General features: G+C 47.4%; 7 protein-coding genes across 7 annotated transcripts; 5 read left to right on the top strand and 2 right to left on the bottom strand.

The window, feature by feature from the left end:
• Nucleotides 1-2,048: 2,048 nt before the first annotated feature.
• On the bottom strand, nucleotides 2,049-3,353 carry ark1_0 (Serine/threonine-protein kinase; the record flags this gene model as incomplete). Its single annotated transcript, XM_031146134.1, has 3 exons — nucleotides 2,049-2,198; nucleotides 2,247-3,215; nucleotides 3,264-3,353. 3 exons carry the CDS (start codon nucleotides 3,351-3,353, stop codon nucleotides 2,049-2,051), a joined length of 1,209 nt encoding a protein of 402 aa, XP_031008897.1.
• Nucleotides 3,354-3,710: 357 nt separating this feature from the next.
• Nucleotides 3,711-4,662, top strand: tiprl (TIP41-like protein; the record flags this gene model as incomplete). The annotated part of the gene is made up of 3 exons (XM_031146133.1): nucleotides 3,711-4,030; nucleotides 4,079-4,466; nucleotides 4,543-4,662. The coding sequence occupies 3 exons, from the start codon at nucleotides 3,711-3,713 to the stop codon at nucleotides 4,660-4,662; spliced, it is 828 nt and encodes a 275-aa protein (XP_031008903.1).
• Nucleotides 4,663-7,271: 2,609 nt separating this feature from the next.
• mug138 (putative zinc protease) lies at nucleotides 7,272-11,083 on the top strand (the record flags this gene model as incomplete). Its single annotated transcript, XM_031146132.1, has 7 exons — nucleotides 7,272-7,532; nucleotides 7,682-7,714; nucleotides 7,765-8,524; nucleotides 8,834-9,119; nucleotides 9,192-9,538; nucleotides 9,595-10,662; nucleotides 10,713-11,083. 7 exons carry the CDS (start codon nucleotides 7,272-7,274, stop codon nucleotides 11,081-11,083), a joined length of 3,126 nt encoding a protein of 1,041 aa, XP_031008902.1.
• A 1,903-nt stretch (nucleotides 11,084-12,986) lies between these two features.
• rglC_3 (putative rhamnogalacturonate lyase C) lies at nucleotides 12,987-13,617 on the top strand (the record flags this gene model as incomplete). Its single annotated transcript, XM_031146131.1, has 3 exons — nucleotides 12,987-13,070; nucleotides 13,233-13,240; nucleotides 13,350-13,617. 3 exons carry the CDS (start codon nucleotides 12,987-12,989, stop codon nucleotides 13,615-13,617), a joined length of 360 nt encoding a protein of 119 aa, XP_031008905.1.
• A 691-nt stretch (nucleotides 13,618-14,308) lies between these two features.
• Nucleotides 14,309-15,266, bottom strand: LHYA1_G001144 (uncharacterized protein; the record flags this gene model as incomplete). The annotated part of the gene is made up of 2 exons (XM_031146130.1): nucleotides 14,309-14,731; nucleotides 14,787-15,266. The coding sequence occupies 2 exons, from the start codon at nucleotides 15,264-15,266 to the stop codon at nucleotides 14,309-14,311; spliced, it is 903 nt and encodes a 300-aa protein (XP_031008904.1).
• A 261-nt stretch (nucleotides 15,267-15,527) lies between these two features.
• On the top strand, nucleotides 15,528-16,316 carry lbsA (Lactobacillus shifted protein; the record flags this gene model as incomplete). The annotated part of the gene is made up of 3 exons (XM_031146129.1): nucleotides 15,528-15,857; nucleotides 15,917-16,084; nucleotides 16,188-16,316. 3 exons carry the CDS (start codon nucleotides 15,528-15,530, stop codon nucleotides 16,314-16,316), a joined length of 627 nt encoding a protein of 208 aa, XP_031008899.1.
• Nucleotides 16,317-16,897: 581 nt separating this feature from the next.
• CFIS2 (Pre-mRNA cleavage factor Im 25 kDa subunit) lies at nucleotides 16,898-17,780 on the top strand (the record flags this gene model as incomplete). Its single annotated transcript, XM_031146128.1, has 2 exons — nucleotides 16,898-17,438; nucleotides 17,506-17,780. 2 exons carry the CDS (start codon nucleotides 16,898-16,900, stop codon nucleotides 17,778-17,780), a joined length of 816 nt encoding a protein of 271 aa, XP_031008898.1.
• Between the last annotated feature and the right edge of the window lie 219 nt (nucleotides 17,781-17,999).

The raw sequence follows: 17,999 nt of genomic DNA, 5'->3' as shown, positions 1-17,999 counted from the left end.
GGGGGAAGTACCATCAGCTTGTAACGCGGCGATGTCTTCTACTACTTCTATGGCCTGTGCGTCTGGGTTCGTTCTGGGGTTCTTATCATAGAGACAATCGACATCCGTCATTAAAAAGAGGTAATCGGCGTGTACCATGGCGGCTGTGATGGCAGACAGGGTGTCGTTGTCGCCGAATTTGATTTCGGTGACGGCAAGGGTATCATTTTCATTTACTATTGGGATTACACCCATTTCAAGGAGTTCGGCGAATGTATTTTGGGCGTTGAGGTATTGGGTTCTCTGGAATAATCATGTGAGATTGAGTTTTGGGAGATGTGAGATGAAAACTTGCGTCCGCTATGTCATTGCGAGTGAGAAGTATCTGAGCAATGGGCTGCCGAAGGTGCCCAAATAAACTATCCCAGAGACTGATGAGTCTACATTGCCCGATTGCTGCCAATGCCTATCTCATACATCAGTCCAAAGTTCAACATTGAGGCGATTGAAAAAGGACATACTTGAACCCTCGGAAGGTGTTTAGGTCTCTTATCAACGTCCATTCTTCTAAGACCAACTCCAATGGCCCCAGAGGACACAATGATCACTTTATGACCATCATTGTGAAGCCTCACAGCCGTCTCAACAATAAGACTCAGAATTGACAAGAGCGGTTCATGGGTTTTCTCATGTACAATAGAGCTCGTTCCTGAATTTCACAGTTAGTGAGGAAGTTTTTACTAGGGTAGTTTACTCGCCAAGTTTTATGACAATTGTCAAAGGTTTGGGTCCCTTCATTTTGAATCACTTGAAGGTTGAATAAAAGAAGAACATGAAGACGAGAACCTTTGAATCTTTTGCTGTACAAAAATCCTTGACGTTGTGAATCATTCTCGATGCTGCTGGTGTACATACCATCCGATGGCCCAAGCCCGAGCCGAGATCGCTTGGGCAGAATTCGTCAAAAACTCCCTCACCGCCCTCACGAGTGCCCCAAAACGTTCAAGACCACGCCCTCCTTGACTGAAGCAGTGCAACGAAATCACCAGCTCGATTTACGTTAAAACCTCTCAACACCCTCGAGAATGGCCTCCGAACTTCCTCCTCCTCCTCCAACCCCTAGTACAAACCCCGCAGACTATGACGCGGCGAAATGGGGCAACTGGTTCAAGCTCTTCCTAGGCACAATGCCGCCGGGCGACCAACCAGAGTTCCGCGAAAGTTATTACATACAGCAGGAAGCTAGAGACGTCAAGAACAGCGAAAACTGGCGGGACTGGTGTTTCAATTACTCGCCAACTGTGATCTTCCTACGGCAACAGATCCAAGCTTTGAATGGGGATTTGAATAGCGAGAATGTGCTCTGTAGGAGGTGTCCTGCGCGGCGGAACGAGAAGGGTCAGATTATTGGGGAGATGTGGGGGGGGGTTTCATCCGGACGCGGGGATTCTGATTTGTGCGAATCAGATGACGGATAAGAAGCAATTGGAGGATACGCTGGCGCATGAGATGGTGCATGCGTGGGATCATTTGAGGTGGAAGGTTGATTGGGATGATCTGAAGCATGCGGCTTGCAGCGAGGTATGTTTGCCTCTCTACGCCCAATTGTCGTATACGATGGGGACTAATGAGAGTGTAGATTCGAGCGTCGAGTTTGAGTGGGGAGTGTAGATTCACGAGGGAGTTCTTTACAAGGTCCCAGTGGAAACTTACGCAGCAACATCAGAATTGTGTAAGGAGAAGAGCAGTACAATCTTTGATGAGTAGGCCGAATTGTAAGGATGATGTGCAGGCGGCCAAGGTGGTGAATGAGGTGTGGGACTCTTGTTATGGGGATACCAGACCATTTGATGAAATTTATAGATGAGGGACACATAAATCTTGGGCAAAACGGTTGTATGGATAGATAGTAAATGGACTCGGCTGGGTGTATTGTTACGCGTCTATTGAAGCATAGGCGTTACAGGAAAAATGATAAGCCTCTACTCCGAACATCATGTTTATTTCATCTTGTTTCTTCCCATGCCATAACACCCAAAACGCCTTTGCTAGCATCATAAATTCATCATTCATTCGTCTCCAGAGCCCGAGTACTTGCTGCCCGTAGACTTGGATTCTCGCATGGTCGCCCTTTCTCCCTTTACGCAATGCTTGATGATCCATGGGTGCTCTTGGACCTGGTCTAGAGTTATTCGTTTCTCTGGATCGAGGACGAGTAGCTGCAAGCATTAGGATCATATGTTATCAACCACGGAAGGCAAACTTACTCTCTTAATCAGATCTTTAGCTTCTGGGCTCACAAAACCTGGTACCGTCATCTCACCCCTTGAGATTTTTCTTTGCGTCATAACAGGCGTGTCTTCAAATGGTGCCTCTCCCACGAGGAACTCGTACATCAAGACTCCAAGGGACCATATATCAACCTTGTTCGAGTACACGTTCTTGTCCCGCCCAGGCTTCAACATCTCCGGAGGAAGATAGTCCAAAGTTCCACAAAGTGTCTCTCGTCGATTGCTGGGAGCGTGCACACTCCAACCAAAATCAGAAAGCTTAATTTCCCCATGACTACCGAGGAGGATATTCTCCGGCTTGATATCACGATGCATTATGTGCTTCTTGTGGCAGTATTTCAACGCAGCTGCCATTTGGGCAACGTATTGAGCGGCTTTCCATTCTGGGAATTTATTTTCGCGTCGAAGATGTTTGTAAAGTTCTCCTTTGGCTGCAAATTCAATGATGAGGAAGATTCGTTTGCTATCGTGAAAGTGTCCGAATAACTGTAAGATGTTTATGTGTCGTAAGTTGCTTTGAATTTCGATCTCTCTCCGAACTTGGGTTTCGGCACCGCCATGCTTCAGCTCATTCTTGTGGAGTACTTTCAGAGCGCAGACAAAGCCAGAGCTTCGTTCTCTTACTAGATAAACTCGACCAAATTTTCCCTTTCCCAGCGGACGACCAATCTCGAACATGCCGAGATGGAATTGTTTTGGGACAGCTGGTTGTTCATACAGTGGATTTGACTTTCGTTCAGCTCTAGTGAGTTCTTGGGAGCCGGAGTTTCGTGGTGGTGAGCCGGATCCATTTTGAATTCTCGATCCTCGCCATTGCGCAGTTTGGGACGGAACCGTGACAATGGTGTTGGTTGTATTTTGATTTTGTATCGCAAGCTTCAAAAGATTGTTTCGATTGGCGTTTTGGGATGTTTGGGTGGTAGAAGATGTTGTGGAAGTTATTATCTTGGATATGTTAGTATGAACTGCTAAAGGCGTGGATTTGCAGCATACCTTTGACTTGTATTTGCTTCCATTGCCAGGATCGTTTTCATCGTTCACTGACAGGTGCTCGAAGCGGGATTCCAGAGCCCGGGTTGCCATTCTGATTGTGAGAACGACAGCAGCAATTAGTATGTGATCTGATTGAGTCTCACGAACAGTGAGGGTCCTGGTATTCCTGCTGGTTAGTATTGCGTTGGAGTGGAAGTTGTCGAGTTTGCTTATTTTGATGTTCTGATGTTTGGAAACATTCGGTGAAATGTAATTCCGACGTTGGTATGACAACAACGCCCTTTCCTTCCCCGCCAAATTCAGACAACCTTGCCCCACCCCGCCCGCTCAGCAGATTTACCTTTCCTGTCTGGCGTTGCGATCACTTGCAGCACACCATTAAGACTCTTCCAAGCCTATTGCTATCTCCGATTACTTGAGCATATCTCAAAGAGGATGTCCACCACTATGGCATTCAACGGCCCCACCGATGATGCCTTCCCCTTGCCCTCGCAAGAGGACAAGTTCACCGTGTCGCATCTGCAGAAGGGCTTCAAGATCAGTGCACGAAAGCTCCCTATCTCGAAGTCGGGACCAATTGACGACATGTCCAAAAAGCTGGGCATCCCAGTGCCGGAGATGATCTTCGGGAATAACATGGTATCAATTGAGCATGTGGCTACGAGATGGCGATTAGAGTTCAATGCCTTCGATGCTCTAGACCAAGTCGACAAGACAGACAAAAACATGCTGAAGGTTGCATATTCCAAGGAATGGTCAAGTAGCAGGTAAATAACCCCAATATTTTCAACCAGAGCTCTGCTAATCCCACGCAGAGAAAAAACGCATGAAGGCATCAAGGAAGTGGTTAAGCCTTTCGACTGGTCCTACTCAACGAATTACAAAGGCACAATAACGAACGGCAAGCCTTTTGAAGACAGCGAGGAGCTAATCCCACTCGAACTTTTAAAACGACCTGACCCGATACTATTCTTCGAAGAGGTGTTGCTCTATGAAAGCGAACTGGACGATAATGGCATATCCCTATTCTCTTGCAAATTACGAGTGATGCCTGACAGAATGCTGCTTCTGTGTCGGCTTTTTATGAGACTGGACAAGGTTCTCGTCAGGATTCGAGATACAAGGATCTACGTAGACTTCAATACCGGCAAGGTCATAAGAGATTATACCGAGAAGGAGGAGGAGTTTGATACTGTTAGGAAGGTAGGCTCAACCCAATTTCATCTTGGGAAAATATGGAACTCTGTTTTCCCCGCAGCTTTGCTAACAACCACTCTAGAGCCTTCTTTCCTCGGGTACGCTGCCTAATGATATTACCATCGCATTGCGGGATCCCAACCAGCTTGCACATCTATTACCAGAAGTTGCCCATACTACAGAGGCTTTGAATCTGCCTTGAACCACCTTCCTGGCCCCAATTCCTTTTTATAGCGACGGAGTTGGGTTGCATTGAATGGGGAAGGGAGGATCCCAAACCAAATATGGGTAAATCCCAGGCGAATATAGTCTCTGATAAGACTCTCTATATTTTAGAAATGCCGGATCTTCATACCCGTTCCATACTCCCGAATCCCTATATGGTTCGGTGATATGACTGGAGTTCAATGATACAACAAGGTCTTTGGAGTGTCAAGTATAAGACCACCCACCCTCCAGTCAGCACTAATCAAATGTTGACTTGCAAGGTCAAGAAACACAGCATTTCAAAACGACAAAGAGTTCCTTGGAAGCGTACCCCACTTTTGGGAAAGTAAATGAATTCCGGGCTGCCTTACTCGGACGGTTTAAATCCGAATCGTAGGTCAAGGGCCGTAGTGAATGCCGAATACAGAAGGTTTAAACACATGATAAGAACACTTATAACCTCCAGCGACTGGGTGACATGAATTAAATGGAATTTGGGCGGCCATATCCGTTGTTAAAGATCTTGAAATAAGCAGGCGATATATCATAATGGGATTCGTGCCATAAGATCTGAGATTCACGTATAGCACATCGGACCGAGCGTACTCCGTACCCATGTACTGTACAGTGAACACTTTATCAAGTGCCTTTGCTAAATGTAGGATAAAGAGGCTGAAGGACTAATAGGGTTACAACCATTCCCGGGAAGATATGTGCCCTAATCGGGGGATTCGAGTTTTGAAACAGTCTCGGTAGCTGGAATCTCAGAAGTACAGTATACTCAAAGCTAAACTATACTTGCCGGATGTGCGCCTACGCATCCAGGTCCACTTTGTGCGTTCCTGCATTTGGGATATATGCTCCAGGTCCCAATGCACCATAATAATATTGATATGATAGAAGGGAATCATGGTTACGTACAAGAAATGGTAATAGGTACTGGTATTTCATTGCCATGACTCGAAATGACATGACATGTAACTACCGTGGTGCGCACCGGCACTCAATACGTGAGTATGTAGGTATATCACCAATACCTATGTGCCTATTCTAGGATCCTGTATCCAGAAACGCTGGGCCTGGATCCCGAGAAACCGAGGAACAGTACCGTATCAGTTTGTGCAGCAACAGCAACAGCCTCACCCTCAACTTCTTCATGAATCGTACAGCGCATGGCGGCGATATCCTACTTATCTGATTAACCTTGAGACCCAATGTTACCTACCTATGCATCCATTTTGGCGACAAACCCAAGCGCGGAGACTTTCAGTCGAGAGGTTTCAGTGGCTTGCACTTTCATGCATTCGTACGACTTGTATACAGGGCTAACAAATCCGCGGTCCCGGTTGAAGGGAGGGGCGCGAAGTGAGTCTGTTTCGGAAGCTGCTCCTCGCCTATGTAGGGTGTTTTCGGGGCTTTTTGCAGCTATATCTAGATCTTACTCTATTCATATATAGTAATTCCGACAGGGGTTTTCTGCTATTGACAGGGCATAGCTCTACACCAGGGATCTGGATATGCAGCAAGGGCCCATGCATGTACAGTATACGGAGAAGCTCAAGACCTCCTGTTCTGGATATTTGACCGCCATCTCAGCGCGTCTTCTGCTGCTTCCTCGACGAATTGCTACTCGCCCAATTCCCCGTTCAGCGCCGTCACTGCTTTGGCTTTAGTGTTCTCCGCATCTCGCCGTTGCTGAATGGTGAGTTGCTCAATGCATCCTTCGATCTGCGAAGTATTGAATTCGCTTGCACCGTACTCGTACCAATAGTTTAGTGTCATCGGTGAAGGTATGCTTCATGTGAACCGTTCCCGCTATTCGCAACCATCAACACTCAGCTTCCCAGAAACTAGGTACCTACCTACCTACCTACCTATCCAGAGAAATTCCCGCGCCACGGTACGAGGGCCTCCGTACGCGGTTACATATACTGTAGTGCATACACCGGAGTCGAGTACAAGGAAGCAGCAAGAGAAGAACAGCTATTTATTGATCATTGGGAACTCAAAAGGGCTTATGACCTCGAACTTCCCCCCGTACTTCTCCAACTTCGCCAGCCAGCCAGCCTCGGCCCTTCCTTCCTTGGGTTCCTCTGACCGCAGCTGATGAACATCCCTAGAGCGTTGCTACCCGGGCTACTTCACCAGCAATTGCACCAATTCACATCCACCAACACTGCCTCTAGTGCAAACACCAGATTGCCCCGCCAGGATCAGCACATCGTCTACAGCATCCAGCTTCTGTCCACCGCCTTCTTGCACATACGCATCCGCCCTGTTCTCTTCTCAGAAAGCATAAGGCGCACGACGCTCCCCTCTTCGTGGCGCCTTCACACATACACATACGCATACACATATCGACACACTTCCCCATCCCAGTCTGCATCCATCTGCAGCTTGTTCACCGCACAGACCCGACCCTTGATCCAAGCTTCTAAGCTAGGCGGGGTTCCTTGCACTTCGAGAAGCTCAAGATCCCTCACAAGCCTTCTCCATTATTCGCCTCCCACTCCATATTCGGTTTCAAATAAAAGTCGTCCTCGACTTTTCAATCCTTCCTCCCCCTGTATACGCAGCTTCTCCTCCAGCTCTATACATACCACCATGTCATCTCTATCTCAACCCCAGACGCCGGCGACCCTGAATAGCCCTTTGAGAGAACACAGGCATAGACCAGTCGAGAGGTTGACAGAGAAATTGGAGGCTCCAAGCTTGGATGATAGAAGCTATAGAGTGATATTATTGCCGAATCAGCTTGAGGTGCTTCTGGTGCATGATGCTGAAACCGACAAGGCCAGCGCGGCCATGGATGTCAACGTGGGAAATTTCAGTGACGAGGCTGATATGCCGGGAATGGCTCATGCGGTATGTAAATCCTCCGAACCTTGCGTTTCTTCTGGTCGTATCTGGGATGCTCAGTAGACTCTCTTTAATGTCTTCGATTTGAGGCACTGATCAGTCCAGGGCCTTAGAATACATCCTGATCAAGCAATGCTGACTCCGAGAACTTGCAGGTCGAGCACCTTTTATTCATGGGAACAAAGAAGGTATGATGCTTTCCCAAACCCGTTTTTTGCAAGACTAATTCCCCGGTCAGTATCCCATAGAAAACGCGTATTCACAATACCTTTCCGCACATTCTGGAAGCTCCAATGCATACACTGGCGCGACATCTACCAACTATTACTTTGAGGTTGGAGCAAAAGCATCAGAAGATGCAGGCCCAAACGAAGCATCACCTCTTTTTGGAGCTCTGGACCGGTTCGCTCAATTCTTCATTGAACCTCTTTTCCTTTCCTCTACCCTGGACCGAGAGCTACGCGCTGTCGATTCCGAGAATAAGAAGAACCTGCAGAGCGATCAATGGCGACTACACCAACTGGAGAAGTCATTATCAAACCCCAAACATCCATACTGTCATTTTTCTACTGGAAATTTTGAGGTCCTGAAGACACACCCTGAAGAACGAGGAGTTGACGTGCGACAAAAATTCATGGATTTCCATGCAAAGCACTATTCCGCGAACAGGATGAAACTAGTGGTTTTGGGTAGGGAGCCATTAGACACATTGGAAGAATGGGCAGCGGATCTTTTTGCTGGAGTGCGGAACAAGAGCCTACCACAAAATCGTTGGGAGACGGAGGTACCATTTGGAGCAAATGACCTCTCGACTCAATGCTTTGCGAAGCCGGTCATGGATTCTAGAGAACTGGACCTTTCATTTCCTTTTATAGACGAGGAGCTGCTCTTCGAATCGCAACCAAGCCGCTATATCAGCCATTTAATTGGCCACGAAGGACCAGGGAGCATCATGTCTTATATCAAGGCAAAGGGGTGGGCTAATGGGTTGAGTGCAGGTATGTCTACTGTGTTTCCTCCTTTTCTGGTGCGAAATTTGCAGCTCCTACGCCGAAATTTCATCTTGTGTCAGACCACGTTTGCTTTATATTATCTCATGTGTTATATACCCTGCATCGACATCCCACCCACTCTCTGGTTATATGGCAGCCACCGAGGTTCCATATAATCTTTGACAGCTTATCTCCCAAGATAGGGATGCAGAAGCTAGTGCTCACACTATTGAACTCTGTTTCAGGAGTTACCTTTAAAGTTTAGCAGTGTCTAGTAAGAATGGTGGGGAATACCAGCTAATGTCCCTTTGACAGGTGCATATCCCGTGTGCCCCGGTACCCCTGGCATTTTCAACTGTCAGATTCGTCTAACTGAGGATGGCCTAAAGAATTACCAGGAAATCGTCAAGGTTTTCTTCCAATACATTTCTCTGCTCAAGGAGACTCCACCTCAAGAATGGATCTTCCAAGAGCAAAAAGGATTAGCGGATGTAGATTTCAAGTTTAAGCAGAAGACTCCAGCAAGTCGATTCACGAGCAAGATCAGCGCAGTCATGCAAACACCTCTACCACGTCAGTGGCTTTTGAGTGGACATAGCAGGTCAGTGGTGTGGATGTTTGACCCCATTATAAATATCTGAGTCACGCTAACGTAGCTGAACCCTGTGACCAGACTCCGAACATTCGATCCCGTAAAGATCAAAGAGGGGCTTGGATGCTTAAGGCCAGACAACCTTCGCATGACAGTCGTGTCTCAAAAGTTCCCCGGTGCATGGGAGTCGAAAGAGAAGTGGTATGGCACGGAGTACACATATGAGAAACTCCCAGCGGACTTCATTGCGGAGATCAAGCGCGCCGCGACTAGCTCCACCAAGAATCGACTGACGGAATTACATTTACCGCATGTAAATCAGTTCATCCCTACGAAACTCGAGGTTGAGAAGAAGGAAGGTTTAGAGCCAGCAATTTCGCCGAAGCTGATCAGAAATGACGAATTGGTCAGGACCTGGTATAAGAAAGGTTAGTTTGCTCGCCTCTGTCTGCTAATAAAATCACTGACGGTTTTCTGCAATTAGATGACACCTTTTGGGTTCCTAAAGCCAACCTTTTCGTCAATTGCCGAAACACTCTACCCAATGCTACGGCAGAAAATTCCCTCAAGGCGCGGTTATTTACAGACGTTGTCCGCGACGCTTTAGAAGAGTACTCTTACGATGCTGAGCTTGCTGGATTAGACTATTCTATTTCGAGCCACTCAATGGGCATCGAAATTGCAGTCTCAGGCTACAATGACAAGCTGCCTGTGCTTTTGGAGAAAGTACTAGTTACCATGAGAGATCTGGAAATTAAACCCGAACGTTTCGAGATCATCAAGGAGCGCTTATTGAGGGGACTAAAGAATTGGGATTTTCAACAACCATTCAACCAAGTCGGAGATTTTACTAGATGGCTCAATAGTGAAAAGGGATATATCAACGAGCAAATACTTGCCGAGTTGTCACATCTCACGGCCGCTGACATCCAACAATTCTTCCCACACTTACTCCGCCAAATGCACATTGAGACATTTGTCCACGGCAATTTATACAAGGAAGACGCACTCAAGTTGACAGACCATATTGAAAGTATTTTGAAGCCAAGAATTCTACCCCAGACTCAATGGCCTATTACTCGGTCTTTAGTATTCCCTCCAGGTGGCAACTTCGTCTACCACAAGACTCTCAAAGATCCGGCGAATGTCAACCATTGCATTGAATATCTGCTGTTTGTGGGAGACAAGTCGCAACGTCCATTGCGAGCTAAGACCCTCCTTCTCGATCAAATGACCCACGAGCCAGCCTTTGATCAGCTACGGACAAAAGAGCAGCTTGGATACGTTGTTTTCAGCGGAGCACGGACTACGGCGACCACGATTGGTTATAGGTTCATTATCCAGAGCGAGAAGACCCCCGACTATCTTGAGTCAAGGATCGATTCGTTCCTTTCCGGATTTGCAAACACTCTTGCTGAGATGTCAGACTCGGATTTCGAAGGTCATAAGCGAAGTTTGATCATGAAGCGATTAGAAAAGCTAAAGAACTTGGATCAAGAATCGAGTCGTCTTTGGGGATATATTGACAGCGAATATCTTGATTTTGAGCTCGGTAAGTAATTTCCCTCGCTGGGCTGGCTTTTACTAATACAACCGTGATAGTTCGTGAAGATGCTGCCAACATCAAGTTACTCACCAAGGCCAACATGATTGAATACTACAATCAATATATCCATCCCACGTCGCCAGCTCGCTCAAAGTTGGCTATTCACCTCAATGCCCAGGGAACCGCGAATGGCGACACTTCAGTCGTCACTGCCGCCGTAGAGAAAGGCATTAAGGCCCTAGGACTAAACAAAGACAAGAAGGACTCCGAGGATGGTGAGGTTATACCCGTCAAAGCGGAGGGCAATGGTACAACACCATACATCATCACCGACGTACGGGAGTTCAAGTCAAAGCTGCAAGTCAGCACGGGGCCGCAGCCAGTAAAACATATCAGCGAGTTCGAGGAGCTGGACTCGAAGCTGTAGTTTGCATTCTAGCATTTTACGTCTGCATCGCACCGGCGTGCAAGGGTTGTGGTGATGCGGCTGTATAGATATCCCAGAAGAGGAACTTAGTCCATCCACATGCCTTCATACAGCATACATCACTTACTTTCCTCGCATTCTTTCCCTTTTTGGGGCTTTCATGTGACACAAACTCTTTTTCATGGATCGTCGAACGAGCGGGGTCGTGTAAGCTTTTTTCCCTCCATGCACCAGTCAAATTGCTTCTATGAGATATCCCTCCTGTGAAGTTCCCGGGCGCTAAAACTACCTGCAAGCGCAGGCATCGTGACAGCGGTTCTCATGCGTGCAGCCGAATTGCGTTTGGTGGTGGTTACACTACATTCTACGTCTTTTACGGTGGTGGTGCAGTTAAAAATTGGATGTAGACGCATGTAGGTCAGCTGTGTGAAGATGGCTGGGGTTGGAGCGAGGGGGTAGTGCTGTTTTGGGATGTGGTTATTCTTCTTTCGGACGGGATTCCGAGGTGGTTTTTACGCATTTGTGGTGAAGCGGTTAGGGAGGGCTCGAATGGGGAGGTCAAGGCGAGGTGGCGGTTTACCGTATGGAAGGGGGCTTCTTTTCTTAGTTGGGGGCGGAAGGGAAGATGCGGTGATGATTTCAGTTCAGTATTGACTTTTCGGGGAAGTATTCCTCTACTCGTCAATGCTACTCTTGCCTTAGCTTTAAAGTCTACTATCTGCTTTTCTATGCCCCGAATGTTGGAACCCACCGTCTGGAGCGATGCGTCTAAAGCTCTTAGTCAAATCGGATGGGAGAAGGGCTAAAGGACAATCTGCATTCGTTCATAAGGCTGAAACGAAATGTCTCTTAAAGGGCACATTCAGAATCGTAGGTGCCGCTTGGGTCAGCGTGGAACGGCCAGAGACGCGCAGTTGAAGGCCTATCAAATTTCGACAGAAGGCGTCTCAGCGGTTATCTCGAGTCACGTTTTGTAGGGAAAGCCCAGCACCATTTCGTAGTATGAAACTGGCTCAGCCATTGTGGGCTTCTCTAATTTTTATAATATCTAGCGTTTCGATATTATGTTGACAGTCTCAGCCTTCAATTTGTTGGTGTTGGTGCTAGTTGTCCCTGCTATGAAAGTGAGTTGCCTTGCAGTTGTCGATCTACAGAATGTTACACTACTTGCTCTTACTTAGAGATTTCATAGCATCGATCCTGTATCCAACGGCTCTCTCTCCAATTTCGAACCTAAAAATCATCTGCCATGGGTTGCGGAGACTCCAAGTCAGAACAAGCAGTACAACCTGCTTGCCGTGTCGAAATCAGCGGCCCTGTTGATCCACCTGGGATGGTCCCGAGACCAAGAAGAGACGCTCGAGGAGTTCCAATTGTTGCGGAAGCACACGACCTTGGTCGAAAGAACATCACTGAAACTCTTGGTTATGTGGCACATTACCTTCATTCATGTGGGAAGAATCTGGTACTCATTGCTGTTGGTGGGGCTGTCAACACGATTCTCCTTCGCACTCGCCAATCTACACATAATGTAGATCTTTTCAATCCCGCATTTTCCGGCTCCGAGCTGTCTATATTCCGCTCTGCAATCAAGTACGCAGAGCAAAGAAGCCCGGCATCTCTTGGCGAAAATTGGCTCAAAAACGAGACTGGTACTATTAGCAGCACCGCCCAGAATGTTCCCAATTTGATCGAGCTGGCAAAACAACAAAACGATGTGGTCTTCCAAGCTGCCTTACCGTCCTAGCAGTTCCGTGGCGGTAATATGGTCATGAAAGATATGTCGTAACTATACATCTTGATGAGAAAGTAGTTTCAAAGGGCGATGACTTTAGCTACAAAACATATCAGCACCTGGTATATGGTTTTACAATACCTCCGTACTTGAGTATTTGACTTTGGAATGCAAGTATTTAGTGGACAAAGCCTGGAATTTGAGTTTCTAGGCTTTAAGGGGTTTATCTCTAGTGCACAAGAAGCCTGTATTGTAGGTACTAGGTACCTATGAAAAAAGCTGCGGGGTATGCACAGGCCTGGTACAACATCTAACTCCATCTCAGCTGTTCAACTCAGCCCAACCCCAACATCATACACGCCTCTCTCTGCCGGTCTCTATGGCTATTACATCCAAGGCACCAGCCAGTCCTAGAGCCATTAGTAGACAATTCATATGATCTCCGACTCATCAAAAACAGAGCCTACTACAATCGATCGCAAGGAAGTTACGCTCATGGGCTACCCTTCCCAGTCCAACATCGCCCATTAGTGACACGATCTCTGTTATTTGCTTCTCAGATACGCACATTACGAAACCTACGGTACCAGATGGAGACATCCTTCTACATGCTGGCGATCTCTCGCAATATGGGTTCTTTGATGAGATCCAAGCCCAACTTGATTGGCTGAACGCCCAATCCCACAGATACAACATCATCATTGCCGAAACCCACGATCTCATCCCAGACGAGAAATTCGTAAAAGCGTATCGAGATCGCGAAACAGCCAAGCCGAGGAAGTCTCGTACTGATCTGTAGTGGGGTAGTATCACATACCTCCACAACAGCTCTGTGGAGGTCAAATGCAATGGTCGAAAACTAAAGATATATGGTGGCTCTCCCATGACACCAAAATGTGGAACTTTTGGGTTTCAATATAATCTAGATGGAGACATTTGGGCTGGAACTATACCCAAAGACACAGATAATTTATGCTCCGGACTGCGCGACAATAGTGTTTGGAGGCGTCCAACCAAAACCCGATCAAAAAGTATATCCACTCCGGAGGGTTTTTTCCCCGGAGGATCCTCCGATGATATGCGTATTTGGTTTTCTCGATGTCAGTGTTTGGCTTTGCCCCAGGAATGTGAGGATTCATTCGCTTGCCTCAAAACAGGAAAATAAAGGTTGCATTTCTAAGTGCCGAGGGAGAACAGCTCTTTATTCAGCCTTCGCAAGTTACGAGGCAAAAATATTTATAGGCAACCTTGACATCTCATAAAACATGTATAATTACTACCAGGTCCACTAAGCATAGGACTGGGTGACTCCCTAGGGTCTGCTTTCAATTTGGGGTATCAAACTTCCACTTTTACGACTCCAAACTTGTCAATGGTGTCTTCTCCGCTCCTCAGACTTTCGAATGGCTCCGAAGGAATTGCACTGTTGCATAGACCAGGCCATGAGCGTATCGATCCTTCAAACTGTTGTCAAGAGTTCCGTATCTTTATCACCGCGCCCTCATAGTTTTCCGAGGTGGTCCTTCGTCTCCTCCTTGAAAACCTCTCTTGCCTTTAAAACGTGATCCGTCTCCACTAGATAGTTCGGGACATTCTCGTTTGAAGTGTGGTCCTCCGCACTGGTGGCAAGGTCCCTTTTGTGGGGTGGCCTTTCCAGATAGAGAAGTCAATCCATTCAAATTGACCTCTTTCTTCTTCCTATCCTTCCCTTGCTTCAGCAAAGCGGCTTTCTCTTTGTGTTTCTGCGCTTTCCGTTGCTTTTTAAGTCGGTCTATAGCCTCAGTCTCCCGGGAGTCATTATAATAGCCCTTCGAAGGATCGTCATCATCGGATTCGCCGCCACTGTTGGACTCGTCCTCCTCCTCACCAGAATCAGACTCCGAAGAATCCTCTGCTTCTGGATCCTGCTGCTTCTACAGAACTCAGTATTGTCCGAAGTTAGATTTCCGTTACATGAAGGGATCTCACCTCCAAAACCTTATTAAATTTCCCATAGCTCCGTCGTCCTACAACAATAGGTTTATCCTCGTGCTCCTCCTCCATAGATCGAACTTGCAGTGATGGTAAGCTGTCTAGATTTGCGTAACCCGTTGGCACCACCCATAAGGCCAACGCTGGAGACGCAGCCCTCTGCTTTTGATCCTCAAAGCTCAATACCCATCGTGTATCCCCAGCTTCCACAGCCTGCCGGTCGAGTGCTGCTTGCCGTTTTACTTCCTCGTCTGCTAATGCTTTTTGTATGGCTCGTTGATCCGCCAGAGCGTCTACGTCGAACTTCGAAGGTGATGAGTCGGTTCCTTTTTTCCGGCGCTTCGTGGGAGGTTCGTCTGGAGTGGAAGGTGAGGAGGGTGGAGAAGCTGCTGCTCTTTGCATAAATTTCATGGTGAGAAGCCTTGACGACATGGATTTGGGCGCGGACGCACTGCCAGGAGTGCTTGTGGCCGACATATTGATATCCTTTGAGTCTGAAATACTGTAGAAATATACTCGGTATCTGACGGGTTAGTTGGCCGTTCCAAGAGCAAAGAGCTCTGGCTGTTTTATGGTGGGTGCGCAAAGTTGATGGCGGGATAAAATGTTTAGCCGTAAAACCATATTTATAAAACTGCGGAAACCGCAAATTGCTTAGTCATCAGTATTTAGTGGAAAGCGCAACAACGACAGCCCCTGCTTGACCTCAAGCAAGCAATTGAAAATAACCCCAACACAATGTTGCCAACCATACGATCAAGAGCCGTATGGCAACTCTCCAGGAGGGTTCAGGTTTCTGCACGACGAAGCTACGCCTTTTCCGCGAAAGATAAGCAGGAGGTCCACGACACGAACAAGCCGAAAGAGGTTCCCAATGTTTCCAAGACCAATGAGCTTCCAATCGAGTCGCCGCACAAGAGTGAAGCTTTGCAAGAGAGTGTGGAGGATGCAGAGCACCGAAGAATCACGCAGGCGCCGAACAGGGCGACAGTTTGGTCGAAGAATCAAAACCCAAGAGGAAAGGCTATGACGGGACCAAGATTCGAGCAGACTATCATGGAGGCTCAGGTATAACACCCTTGTTTTCGAATAGCTAGAATTACGAGACATGCTGACCTTTTGATTAGCCAGCTCCTTACGCTGCCATTGACTTGATCCACCAGCAACCGGTTAGGTGGACACACGAGAGAGTTGCGGTATGCGATGGAGGTGGTGGACCATTGGGCCACCCAAGGATTTTCATCAATACCGACAAGCCCCAAATTTGCCCGTGTACTTATTGCGGATTGCCCTTTGTAAGTGATTTTTACGTTGATGGGCTGGGGCGGGGTCTTTTACATTCCCCCCCCCCCTCTTTTCTTCGTTTACCCATGAAGAGAAATGCTGATTTAGCTATAGGCCAACGAGCATCATAGAGCGCATCTTGAGTCTCTCCCTGATACCACATACCCATTAGAGGCTCAAGGCAATCCAGCTGAGGTGCCTGAATCCCAACGAATCACCGATGAAGCGCTTGGGCAACGATAAGGATGTATTCATCAAGTCGGAGGCACGGTACTGTATATATGAAATTGAAGAAGTTACCAGCAAAATTCAATGCCTAAAAGTGCAACGTGATCATATCCCGTAGTTTCGAGATATTCGAAGCTCTGGTGGCTCTTGTACCAACTACTTCGATTTGATTTCCTATTTTGCAATCACCCAAACTTTGTGAAGAGGCAATAATCGAGCTGACTTCTTTCGTTTGTCAAGCTATACTTACGTTTTCCTTAATATGGCCCATTTGTAATAGATTTAAAGATGAATGTCTATCGGAAGATGTAATAGCCGGGAGTCGGTAGCTTCATCTGCATTTCTGCATTTTAGCAAGTACAATTTAAAGACTGATACATAGTAATTGTCAGGCGAAGGCCTGCAATTATTCAATTGAAACTTCATAGTTTTTTAACTATTGTCCTGAAATTTAAAAAAAAAAATACCCCTGAATCGCGTGACATCGCTGGCCATCGCGCCTAATACTTTCACCGCCAGTAAATCGAAGCTCTTCGCGACATCTTCAGCCTCATCCCCTCCATACCTCCACAAAACCCCCCCTCCAATTGCCCGCCATGTCGACCATAACGACGACCGCGCTGCAAACCTCCTACCCTCCCTTCCTCCCCAACTCCTTCAACGGCAACCAACCCAAGACAATCCGCCTCTACCCCCTCTCCAACTACACCTTTGGCACCAAGGAAATGCAACCAGAAGAAGACCCCTCAGTCCTCGCGCGCCTCAAGCGCCTCGAAGAACACTACAGCCAACATGGCATGCGCCGCACCTGCGAAGGCATCCTCGTCTGCCACGAACACAACCACCCGCACATCCTGATGCTGCAGATCGCCAACGCCTTCTTCAAGCTCCCCGGGGACTACCTCAAGCCCGAAGACGAGGAGGTCTCGGGGTTCAAGGAACGCTTGAATGAGCGCTTGGCGCCGGTGGGCACGCAGTTTAGTGGTGAGGGCGTTAATGAGGAGTGGGAGATTGGCGATACGCTGGCGCAGTGGTGGAGGCCGAATTTCGAGACCTTCATGTACCCGTTTATCCCGGCGCATGTTACGAGGCCCAAAGAGTGCAAGAAGTTGTACTTTATCCAGCTTCCTAGGCAGAGTAAGTCCCCTTGCATCCCATCAAAATACACTTGAATCTAGGAACAATGCTCATTTTGGTGGTATAGAGGTCCTGAGTGTTCCCAAGAACATGAAGTTACTCGCTGTCCCTCTCTTCGAGCTCTACGACAACACGGCAAGATACGGTCCCCAACTCTCAGCGATCCCGCATTTGCTCTCGCGGTATAATTTTGAGTTTATCGATGAGAAGGGAGAGGTTGTGGCTGTTACGCCTGGCGGGGGTCCAAATGAGGATGGGTATGTGCCTAAGACGAGGGTTCTGGCTGGTTCCGATGAGGAGATGAAGGATGATGGCAGTAAAGGCGAGAATGGGATCTCATGAGCTAGGGTATATATAGGCGTATGGTCTGGCGTTCCGGGCTTGGGGTTGCTTTACATGGAAAGAAAAACTTCGGGTGCACGGGAGCAATATTATCAATGTGAGAAAGGCTTTCTATTGCACATTCGAAAGGAATAGGTATTAAAGTCCCTCAACATAAAATGCAATATTATCAAAGCATTTGTTGCTACCAGAACGTGATCTTTTTGTCATAATGATATG

Source organism: Lachnellula hyalina (assembly GCF_007821495.1).
Source record: "Lachnellula hyalina strain CBS 185.66 chromosome Unknown contig00010, whole genome shotgun sequence".
NCBI lineage: Eukaryota > Fungi > Ascomycota > Leotiomycetes > Helotiales > Lachnaceae > Lachnellula > Lachnellula hyalina.
The sequence above is the reverse complement of the archived record's forward strand: the minus strand, read 5'-3'. Positions and strand labels throughout refer to the sequence as shown.